Source organism: Atractosteus spatula, chromosome 16 (genome assembly GCF_055471065.1).
Source record: "Atractosteus spatula isolate fAtrSpa1 chromosome 16, fAtrSpa1.hap1, whole genome shotgun sequence".
NCBI classification, from domain to species: Eukaryota; Metazoa; Chordata; class Actinopteri; order Semionotiformes; family Lepisosteidae; genus Atractosteus; species Atractosteus spatula.
The window spans coordinates 17,810,837-17,823,522 of NC_142721.1; the positions used below are offsets into that span (position 1 = coordinate 17,810,837).

Genomic DNA, 12,686 nt, shown 5'->3' on the forward strand with positions numbered 1-12,686 from the left:
TGATGGGAAAGAGATATTGAATAAGATATAAAATAAGAAAATAAACGTATTTGAACATATTATCTATCTACATTAAACCGCTTCATTGAAAATATTGTGCATAATTATGTCCTTGAAGGTATAGCATGTGGGTATAAATTTGCAATCGCATGGAATTCATACAGTGTAGCCCGAAGGCGATTCACTCCTCCTAACAACATGGCGCTAGCAACTGAAGTGAGTTTCATGTGCGGTTGCAGGACTCCTCTTTCTCAGCTCTGCCCCTTTGCTTGTTTTGGATTCGCAGCAGCTCCACTCATTGATGTCATCATGCCGCGCGCCTGTGCAGACATTTCAGCTCGTAGCGATGATTGAATCGGCTACTTTAGATGCATAATAAACAAGGAAATTGTTAAAAAAGTAACTTTTCAACTGCTGAAAGCGTGACCCTATTTTGCTGCAGATCTGTACAGAGTCCGCAGGTTAGCAAGAAGATGGCGAATTGCCTGTTAATTCTGCAAACCCAGCTTCACTCTTTAATGGAGGTTTTGCTCAAATCGATCGTGTATGAAGTGTCAGAAATTTTCCGAAACAGGATGTCTGACTCTGAGGACGACTTTCAAGACAAACTCCACAGTATCTCCCAGATTCTGGTGAGACGGGCCGTGTTTAAAATCACACAGTGTGCGAAGGACAGTTTCGGGGGTGAAATGGCGCAGCTGAGAAAGGAAAACGAGAGCCTGAAATGGAGATTGCAGCTGTGGGAGAAGACGTCGGGAACAGGAGGAGATCAGGCGCAGACAGATCATGTTGGACACACGCTTCCCTGTGAAGTCACTGCAGGAATAAAAGAAGAAATGGACACGAAACTGGAGCTGTCAGGTCAGTGTCGTGAATTGTATGAAGTCAGTGCGTGTGATTAAAAACAGTCTTTACCTTCCTCAGTGGTGAGAATATAGTGGGAGATGCAGAGTGAAGTGGGAAAGACGTGTGTCATGTAGCAACGGGATCCTTTACTGGAACCAACAGTTAACTCGTGTTCAGGTGGGGAGCTGCGTTAGCATGCATAGGCTGCAAAGGAACAAGTAATAGGTTTATTCCATGCTGAAAAAAAGAAGAAGAAAGAGAACACAACGTTTCGGCCGTGGAGCCTCCACGGCCGAAACGTTGTGTTCTTTCTTCTTCTTTTTTTCAGCATGGAATAAACTTGTTAACTCATGTTGTCCGGCTGTGGTGCTGAAAACGTCGGTAATACAGTAACAGGGCTAAAAACAGCACGTTTAGACTCAAGAATCGCATCATTGGATCAGCGTCCTTAACAAAACTTTCGTTAAGTTATTTTATTTGCATTTGTGAATTCAGATTGCAAACATGTAAAGCAATATTTTTAGTTCTTTGGACGACAATGAATCTGAAGGTAAGAATAATAAAAGACACCATAGTTGTATAACTGAATCAATCTCTATAAATTAGCGTCATTACCAAAATTATTATATTTGTATTATAATTTTATACATAAATTACAGAAATAAAAAAGGATATGTTTAATAAAGGATATTTGTGCGTTGAAAAAGAACACCCCAAGCGGCCAGATTAACATTTTCAACGTCACTCTCTGTATTAACTTCTCTCTCAATGCAAAGGGGCGTTTTGGTATCTGAGCATAATGTAGCGCTCTCGGGTTCACGTGGGTATGAGCCCTCGCCGCTGCCGCCTCAGGTAGGCCCCTCACCGTCGGGGACTCGAACCCGGGCCTCCGCATCACTCAACAGGGACCCAGCCAGTTGAACTAAAGGAAAATCTCCCGTCAGCCTGGCGGCTGCGGTGCCTGCTATTCGCACGGAAGGGTGGTGACGTCATCTCGCTGGTAAGCCGGCTCTCACAACCAATGGTGGACGTATGCGTTACAATAAAAATAAAGGGAGCATGTCTCTGAACGTCATAAACTACGTTAATTTAGGAATAGAAATATATTATACAAACTTTTTATGGCTGGTAGTGGTAGTTTAAAAAATACACAATGGTATTCCACCTTCTTCATGATCATTTTATGCATCAGTCTTTCACTTGGTCACTTACTGTGGTTATTTTGGGAAAGTTTTGACCTGCTCGTTCTCACTATTTTAAGTTTATATATTTTATAAAAAGCTATAATGTTTTATATGAAAAAAAGCTATAAGAGGTTAAAAAGCTATAACCTTTTTATGAATACTTGCGAACGCGGTTAAGTTAGCTCAAAGTTCGAAATAAATTTTGGCACGCTAATTTCACGAAACCTTCTAGAGTTACGACAACACTTGCATTGTGTATAAAGTACATTGTGAATGTTTTCACAGCCTTCACTTTGCTGTTTTTAAGCCATTTTTTGCAAACACACGAATATTCTGTTGCCAATATCTTTGTAAAGGAAACACTAAAGTCTTCAAACCAAACGCATTTTAAAGACCGCGACTTGTGAAAATTTTCACAACCTTTGCATTAACTTAGCAGTCAGCTAATTGTCTTTTTATAAACCTTAGCTTTTTGATTGATGCTAATATGGCATCATTGCACAGGCAATACACTGGGATAAGGGGGTGCTCATCATGAGTCAATAGCTTTTTAACCACAACACTCATGATGCTGTAACCAAGTGTTTTACACACTAGGTAGGGCCTCTGACCTTTCACAAACTTCCTTTGATTTGTGAAACGTTTCTTTAATGTTTTGTGATTTTTGAAATATGGCACCATTGGACAGGCAATATATGGGATTCCTCAGAAGTCAATAGCTTTTTAAGCACAACACTCACAATGCTGTAACAAGGCGTTTTACATATTAGACAGATCCTCTGACCTTCTACAATCTTGATTTGATTTGTGAAACTTTTCTGAAATGTTTTATGACTTTTTGTATATGGCACCAGTTGACTGGCAATACACAGGGCTAGGGGTGTGCTCTTCACGAGTCAATAGCTTTACATAGCCAAATATAGCCATTAAATGGGTATTAATTTCTTACTACTTATTCTTAGAAAAGGATAAAACATTATAACTTTTTATGAAGTACAGTATATAAACTTTAGAATGTTTGAACAAGCATGTTAAAACCATAACCCACTGTAATTTACCAAGTTAAAGACTTTGATGCATAAAATATTTATGAAGAAGGTGGAATACTTTCTTCATAAAGAAAGTGTACTTTTGTTCAACTGAGCAATCTTGCTTTTATAAAATATACCTAATTATTAATCAGTTTAATGTTTAACATGCTTTAACACAGTTTAAAATGATTAAAAGTATAAACAGTATACAACTTAAATTCTGTCATTGGAAAAAGATTGTTCCTCAGCCTTGACTGGGATTTGAAACCAGGGGTTTGCTGGCGACAACCCAAATGCTCCACATGCAATGTTAAGCTTTCAGCGCTCCACCTGGCGGTTTTACACAGTAGTGCAACCCTATTTAAAAAAACCCTGCAAAATGGTACTCTGCCACCCGTGCACTGCGGATTAACACAGTATCCCTCTCTCATTTTGAATGGCTCGATCTGTACTGTAGTGTCCAGTCAGTGTGTCTGTATTAACCCCTCTCTCTCTCAGTGCAGTGTTAATGTACTGTAGTGTCCAGTCAGTGTGTCTCTATTAACCCCTCTCTCTCTCAGTGCAGTGTTAATGTACTGGAGTGTCCAGTCAGTGTGTCTGTATTAACCCCTCTCTCTCTCAGTGCAGTGTTAATGTACTGGAGTGTCCAGTCAGTGTGTCTGTATTAACCCCTCTCTCTCTCAGTGCAGTGTTAATGTACTGGAGTGTCCAGTTAGTGTGTCTGTATTAACCCCTCTCTCTCTCAGTGCAGTGTTAATGTACTGTAGTGTCCAGTCAGTGTGTCTTTATTTACCCCTCTTTCTCAGTGCAGTGTTAATGTACTGGAGTGTCCAGTCATTGTGTCTCTATTAACCCCTCTCTCTCTCAGTGCAGTGTTAATGTACTGGAGTGTCCAGTTAATGTGTCTGTATTAACCCCTTTCTCAGTGCAGTGTTAATGTACTGGAGTGTCCAGTCAGTGTGTCTGTTAACTCCTCTTGCTCATGTGCCCTCGCTGCTCCACCTCGTGGGTTCGTCCCGCAACACCTGGGCGCGAGCCCAGGTCTCCAGCGTAATGCAACAGAGAACCAGTCGAGTGAGCCAAATGAGACCTCCCGCAGCCCAGTCGGCTGACGTCCCTGCTACATGCAGGGAGGGCGATGACGTCACCGTGTCCGAACTAGCTCCGCTACACTCATTGCTTCATTTAATCTCTTTACTGTGCATGTTTAAATCTGCTTAATATTGAATATTAATATGGAACTAAAGAGAACTAAAATACTAAAACTAAAAAACTAAAATAAAAAATACACACCAGTATTTCACTTTATTCATAAACAGTTTAAACAAAAGTTTTTCATTTGGTTACTTACTGTGGCTATTATGGAAAAGTTTTTATGTGCTCCTTCTGACTATATTAAGTTTATATACGTCATAAAAAATATGTTTTAACCTTTTTTATGAATACTTGTGATCGTTATCACAGTAAACGAAAGGCATACTTTTTAGAATTTGATTAATAGGGAATATAATATGGAATCGCGTATCTAAATAAATTAATAACAATATAATTATATTCATATAGTTCGAATTATCACAGTAGTACACTTTTCTTTGTAAACATCTGCATCAATTTGAGCCATTCATCCTCGATTATTTGGAAACCTTTTGCTTGCCCTTTTCAGCTACAGCTAAAACTGTCAAGCGGCGTGTTGGTATAATGGGTTAGGCGTGTGCCTTGCATGCTGGAGGTCAGGGGTCCGAACCCAGCTGTTGCCATAAGTTTTCTTTTAACAAATAAACGTTTCTTTGAACAACTAAAATAGTAAATATTATCGACATTATATTGAATTTGTTGGTGTTTCTAAATATCACAACATGTTCAAAGTTAAGTGATGTATTAATAACAACTAATAATTTCGAACTGCTTGTAATTTAAAATTGTATTTTGTTCGGGGTGATTTGTCACTGTTTTCACAACTTTCAATTTATTAAATGTCTATTTTTGAGACAGGGTGTTCCAGATTTCTGTTTAATTTCAGAAACACTGTATTACATGTTTTAACCTTTTCTATGAATACTTGCGCTCTTTATCGCAGTAATAAACCTCATACTTTTTAGAATCCGCTAAATAGGGAATATAATATGGAATCGCTTATCTAAAGAAATTAATAACGACATTAATTTAAGGATCTAAATATATGTATTTATACAGCTGGTAGTATTACTGTAATCCACTTTCTTTGTAAACATGTTTTATTTTTAATTTGACTCATTCACGCCTCATTACTTTAGAAACATTTTTAAGCTGTTCGTCTCAGCTGTGTTTCCGAGCAGCCTGTTTGCCGATAGGGGTTCTATGTAGGCGATCCGAGTTCAGTACCCAGTTCGGGCACAAGTTTTTCTTCTAACAAATAAAAAATAAAATAGTAAATATTATGTACACTATATTAACATTTTTTGTGTTTTTCATATTCAATGTTAAGTGATATTAATAATGAAATAAAAACAGGAATGACACAGAGCCTGCAACCTACAGATTTAAAGATTGCGGTTTGTGAAACATTTCACACCTTTTATTTAAACAATATCTAGTACCTGGTTGCATTTTTAGAAACCTTAGTTTGAATAAAACAGATCCCAGGTGTAAGTGACTTCATAACGTGGGAAGGCATTATGCTATATTTTTTATGCATCAGTTGAAGCCTTTTGACTATCAAAACACCAGGGTTCACTTTTTTTCTGTCTCTCCCTACTCTCTCTCACCCGCTGCGATTTGGACACAGAATGGTTAAAAATGGGAACAAGTCAGGCAGGCAGAGGGAAGGGGTGAAACTGTTACCTGTCCTTGATAAAGTGGTTAGAAAATAGGTGGATTTACACTTGTGAAAAACGTTCCAATTTTAATGCGATACAAACTGATATTATTTATAATAAATGACCTTGGAGGGTCTGTAAACGGAAGATTTATAGAAGAGAAACGTTGTGTCTTTTCTTTCCAGCTTGGAATGAACTTTTACCTACTAGTATATTCCATTGCAGCTACTTTATGTAATGCAGCTGTGTACTTCTCACAAAGGCTAGGACTGTCAACACCCCGCTGTGTAATGTTATGTAAAATAGACAGTTCTGGGGGTGGAGAAGGAATTTTCAGTAGCATGCACTGTTGTCATTGTTGCTGTTTAACATAAAGCAACCAGCAATCAAATGTCCTGTTTTTTCTTAACACTTGTTTTTCCATACCGTAGTTTTAAAACTTGAACAAAGACGTGCCACATGCAAACAGCGCGATGTTGTATAGTTTTAAAGCCACTACAGTATAGCTTGTGGGAAATACATTTATTTGTACTGCATCAAAGCTTAACTTGTTCAGAGCACCTGACATTACAAACTCAGAGTTAAAAGGAACATGTCAAAATATTTCCAAAATAATCACAAGTGATCGAGTTGATGGATTCAATAATAATAGAGAAATCATAAGAATAATCATGCAGTCCAACTGAAAGAAGAAGACTTAAATCAACATGAGAAGACTGTATATAAATCAGTTAAAAACACTTCTTATGCACAAAAAATGAGTGGTTTTTCTTCCGCGTGATCAGCATAGAGTCTTTGTGTAAGCTGTAAGTTCTTTTTACTTCTTAATTAAACATTTTAAACACTTTAATTTTTTTAACGCAACACACATTCCATACAGAAATAAAATAGTTTTCTACAGTTGTTAAGCAGATTAGCAGGTTGTTGACAAAATAGCGCACCTTCCACTAACCGTAAACACCCTTCTACAGCTTCTATATTTTAAAAACATTGAGAAAATTTTCATTTATACAAATACCACAGACTATTCTCGATTGTTTTTCTGAATGTCAGGTGTTAGCATAAACTATTAGTAATCAATAATATTAAAATTCGTAATGTAATAATTTGTTGCACTTCTTCCACATCTTGTGAAAACACTAATTTACAATAATTTGTTCAAATATACATTGAATTTGATAATGAGAAAATAAATAAAATATAAACTTATAAAGTAAAAAAATTAAGGTAAAATATAATTTGAAATGAAGACAGGATACACTTTTTTCTGTGTCTGTTCCTACTCTCTCACCTGCTCTGATTTGGACACAGAATGATTAAAAATGGGAGAGAATGTTTCGTGCCAGCCAAAACCAGCCATTATCATCTTGCACCAGAGGGAAGGGTAAAAGCTGGTAGTGCTTGCCTTTCTTCTCAGTCTCCATCACTCTGCCCGGTGATATAACTTTTATATAAACAAGATCTAGTACCTGGTTTAATTAAAAAAAATCTTGTTCTGAATCAATCGAATCGGAAGTGTGAGTTCATAAAGCCAGAATTACGTACTATCCCTATGTAACACCTGACCATCTACTGTAAAGCTTTCAGTGCTTTGTTTGTGTATATTCCAATCGCAGCGGGGGCAGGGTGTGGGGAAAGGTTTAGGCTGCAATTGAATTGGGGATCTGTGTTCTTCACACCTGAAACATTGTTTTCTCTGAAAGCGTTTTCTTCCCTGTTTAGCTGATCTTTTGCTGCCTACACATGCTTACACAGCTCCCTGTGTGAATTTTCGTTCTTGACTGAGAAAGATTTAGAGAACTATAGATTTTTATTTTCAACAAATTGTAAATATGAGGTTTTTATTAATTTTTCACTTAACAGCATATGGAGGAGTATCAGATGTCAAGGAGAGCTCCCCCCCATCCCCCCACGGACAGACTGATAAAGCAATTTTGAAGTAACTATCCAGCCATTGCAAGCCACTGCAGCAGCCACAAATAAATGAAAAATAAACTTTTTTTCTCCTGATGGTAACTGTAACAAATTGTCATGTTTCACATCCTTGCGAAACAATCATGGCGTTCTCATCCAATCAAATGTTTGAAGTTTATTTATTTTGACATGCAGGTGTGAAGTAGAGTTAACAGCTTCTGATTTAAATGGTTATTAATAATACCTTCCATGTTATATTAACATTGGAATGTGCTTACAAGTGTAAAAAGAGGCGACACACAACGTGTCTCCTCTATAACTCTTCAGTTTACAGACAAGTTCCGGCAGAGCCACACAAAATTGTCCAATAATACTCTTCTTGTGTCTAATTTCTTGTTTAGCAGGATTTGCAAGATAAGCACATTGTTTAATGGGGATGACATTACCCACGTCTATATCACTGTACAACACAAGTTTGACTCGGAGTGTCTGTTAATAAAACAGAGCACCTTCCAATACATCTAACTACTGTATGATTTCTTTATCAGTTTCAGCTAAATGAGGGGAATTAAATCAGTCAGAATCTCGGAGTGCCAGTTGTAAAAATAACCCTTCTTCCCTCCTTTGTTTAACTTAAAGAATTTCGCAAGCATGTTAGAACCAGAACCCATGTAAGTTACCAAATTAAAGACTTTGATGCATAAAATGTTTATGCATAATTAATATATTTATGATGAAGGTGGAAGGTTGTGTACTTTTGTCCAACTGACCAATCTTGCTTTTATAAAATATACAGACTTTTTAATGTGTAATGATTAACATGCTGTAATACACAGTTTAAAATTATTAAAAATATAAAGAGTATACAGCTTAAGTTCTTAATTGTAAAAAGATTGTTCCTCAGCAGTGATTCGAAACCGGGCATTTTCTGGCGACAGCTCAAATGCACATGTACATGAGACATTCAGCTTTATTAGCTCCACCTGGTGGTTTTGCAAGGTGCTGTTATTCTATGTGAATTGCATGCGAAATGTTGCAGTATGAGTATGCAGTATGTTGCGCAAAGTCCACTGCGTTTTACCGCAGCGTACCTCACTCATTTTGAATGGCTGGATCTGTAGTTCTTCTGTGGAAAAGGCAAAGTACAACATCCGGATACTATTATCATATTTCAATTAACATGCGATATGATGTGCCACGCCCATCGCGTTTTAGCGCAGCGTACCTCGCACGTTTTGAATGGCTGGATCTGTATTCATCTCTATCATTGTAATGTAAATGTACTGTTGTGTTCAGTCAGTTTGTATTTATCTCTCTCTCTCAGAGCAGTGTTAATGTACTGTAGTGTCCAGTCAGTGTATCTGTATCAGGGCAGTGTTAATGCACTGTAGCGTCCAGTGTGTCTGGGACTGGGATGAAATCTGCTTTCTTCTGAGTGTTGTGCTTTTATTATCATTATTTTTAGTTTCTTTTCATGTTATCTGTGTTCCGATAGCTCTAGTGTGTTTGACTTTTTGGTGTACATTAAGTTTTAAAATGAGCTTTAACAACTTAATTTAGACAGTTATTAGATGATATTTGTTTGCTATCTCAAATTTAAACTTAAAGTTTAAGTTCCTTTTGAGTTCTACTCTCAGCCCATGTTAAAGGCCTTGTTCTATTGTCCTGTGTTTTCAGGCTCAGAGGCCAGTGCTCTCCTTGATGCTGGGGAAAGGGCTCCTCTTGAACAGCAGCACAGTGAGGAGGAGTGGGGTTCCAGTCTGATGCAGGAGACGGAGCTCACTGCTGCAGAAGGGAAAGAGAAACCCACTGAGGAGCACACGAAGAGGAGACAGAGTGTCCAGTATCTGGACTCTGTGCACACGATAAAGACAGAGCCTGAGAGTGAGACAAATGGACCCTTAGCTTTTGCAGAGAAGACTAATAATCTGGACACCAAGAATATCGCAGAACATTGTAATGAACTTGACTGTGTCTCTGTACAAGAGTTCAAAGAAGAAGTGATTGAGTTTCATCTTACAGAGCAGGACATGGAGCCCCAGTTGATTGATCCTGCAGAGCAGCACACTGAGGGACATGATGGAGAGAACACAGCTCATTTTCAGCACACACAGCAAGATCATTACTGGGAGCATTTGCAGTGTGAGAAACCACAGCGAGACCAGAGGATGAGGAAGAATCACTTGAGTCCTCACTCAGATGGAAGGGACAAGCTGTCATTACAGGATGGACAAGACCAGCGTTTTTGTAAATCTAGCACTTCAAATCCTTACCAGAGCCTTCACACAGGAGAGAGACCGTTCCCTTGCAGGGAGTGTGGGAAAGGTTTTAAATACATAAGCAACTTAATAAACCACCAGCGCATTCACACAGGAGAAAAGCCGTTCAGCTGCAGTCAGTGTGGGAAGAGTTTTAATCAGTCAAGCAACTTAAAAAGCCACCAGCGCACTCACACAGGAGAAAAGCCATTCAGCTGCAGTCAGTGTGGGAAGAGTTTTAGTCGATTAGACACTTTAAATTGCCATAAGCACACGCATACTGGAGAGAAACCGTTCTCCTGCAGTCAGTGTGGGAAGAGTTTTTATAATTCAAGCAACTTAGAAACACATCAGCGCACTCACACAGGAGAAAGACCATTCAGCTGTAGTCAGTGTGGGAAGAGTTTTAATCAGTCAAGTGTCTTAAAATCACACCAGCGCACTCACACAGGAGAGAGACCATTCAGCTGTAGTCAATGTGGGAAGAGTTTTATTCGGTCAAATGACTTAAAAAGACACCAGCGTATTCACACAGGAGAAAGACCCTTCATTTGTAGTCACTGTGGGAAGTGCTTTAGTTTCTCAAATTCTTTAAGAGTCCACCAGCGTCTTCACACAGGAGAGAAACCATTCTGCTACACTCAGTGTGGGAATAGTTTTGTTCTGTCAGGTGACTTAAATACACATTAGTGTACTCACACAGGACACCGTTCAGTTAAAGTCACTGTGGGAGGAATTTTAAGTCGTTGTTCATCTGTAGTAACTGTGTGAAAGAAACCATTCAACTTCAATGTGGGGAGAGTTTTTTGTAGAAAGCAACATATTATGTTTGTTTGACATTGCATTTATCTTTTCAGCTTCTAAGTTTATATATGTTGACTGTAGAAATTCTACCCAACTTTTCTGAAGTATCACATTTTGTGGCCTAAGGCCATGACACCAGGACACAGAACTTATTTTATCTTTATTTATACATTAAAACACAGCCTCCAAGTAAATAATACATGCTCAGACATTCTAACAGTACTCTAAATCCTCTTAATCAATAACTAAAGAAAATCAAGTTAGAAACACTTTAACCTTATCCATCCCCTCCCTCAAAATGGAAGTCAAGGTCACTCTGCCCTCCTGAATGGATGAACCTCTTAATATCATGAATTATCTTGGAAACAACACAGAGCACAGACATGGTTGTCGTCTTGAATTAAAGAGAACCTCTTGGACATTCTGCCTGTACATTCATATTTTTCAGATGTCCTACTTTGTACATACTTTTATTTATTTTATTGCATTTTCTCATTTTTGTTGTAAAGATGTAAATTTCTTTTTCTTGGACTCCTCTAAAATGTCTACAACCATGGAAAAAAAAGTTTGAATGTTATTGAACAGGTATTAAAAAAATCTGCATGATTTTTTTGTATGAAGACAGGGCATGAATTGGTTTTCTCAACCTTGTAAAAAATGTAAAATAGATAAGACAGATAATGAAAAGAAGACAATTTTTACTGTAGTATTTCAATACTGTCAGCCCTACAGAGGCTTCTTATATTGTTAACAGTTTTTATTTAAAAAAGTGTTTTTTACACTTTTTAAACTTTTTTGCACTTCTTCTGGCATTCTACAGTAATACCTGGTGTATAAAGTATTACTAATAAATGGGTTTAGCAAAATAAAATCTACGCATGCACACTATAAGAGAGGAGGGTTTAAGTCTCTGAATGGTCGAAATTGCTGAATGACAGCTATTGGAACCTATCAAATGAGCTTTTATCCTAGAACCGGTTGATTTGAACGTATAGGGCTTTGGCAGCCATCTTTGTTGCAGAATGTTTTGTTTTTATAAACTCGTGACCATTCTTATTAAAATATTAAAATAAATGCACTTTCTCAAGGTAAGGTAACATGTTATTTATGTATTTTTTGCAAACATTTGCTTTTGCATTCTTATATTGGTGGAGAACCAATAAAGTATAGTTATATTTTCCTGCTTCTCTAAACTGAAAAACAAGATTAATGTAACTATGGAAAAAAATGTTCATTTGTTTTATGCTTATGTATCTAGTTACAAAAACACATTTCTGAAAAGCTAAGGTTGTCTTGTGTTCTGTGATGTGTAGCATGTGATGTGTTTCGATTTTACTGGTAAAAATGTATATTCAACTGATGTGCAGCTTCTGTCTAAAGTGCTATTGTCAGCATTACACAATTAGTTGGTTTGTTACAAAATAGTTTCACTGCAGTGAAAACAAACTTAATGGTAATGTTCTGAGGATATTGGATATCACTTGTATTTGCAATATTTTGTGAAACAATAAAAAACTATGTTGATTTTGGTAACAAAAATTGTATCGTTGAAAGCAAATACACACTTCTAGGCAGATGTGTCTAGTTGTGAGTGGATGATGCCAGCACACCTGTTTCCCCAGGAAAGTTATGGCTGCTCCCAAAGCAATATACTGCATCCACAATTGATACTGATACTATCACTACTTGTGGGTCACGTGTTCCTGATGTCAGCCTATTATACCATGTTCAGCAACCACTAGAAATATCACTACTGTAGTATAAAAACAAAAAAGGAAAACAACACCCACGGCAAACCAAAACTTTTTTCTCTTTAACCTCTCTCTCATACAAACAAAAGAAAACACACCAACT

At 37.5% G+C, this 12,686-nt stretch overlaps 1 protein-coding gene across 1 annotated transcript; it reads left to right on the top strand.

Annotated features, from left to right (window-relative positions):
- The first annotated feature begins 306 nt into the window (after positions 1-306).
- On the top strand, positions 307-12,371 carry LOC148819732 (uncharacterized). Its single transcript, XM_088935149.1, has 2 exons — positions 307-861; positions 9,448-12,371. The coding sequence occupies exons 1-2, from the start codon at positions 474-476 to the stop codon at positions 10,716-10,718; spliced, it is 1,659 nt and encodes a 552-aa protein (XP_088791275.1). The 5' UTR covers positions 307-473; the 3' UTR covers positions 10,719-12,371.
- Positions 12,372-12,686: the final 315 nt, after the last annotated feature.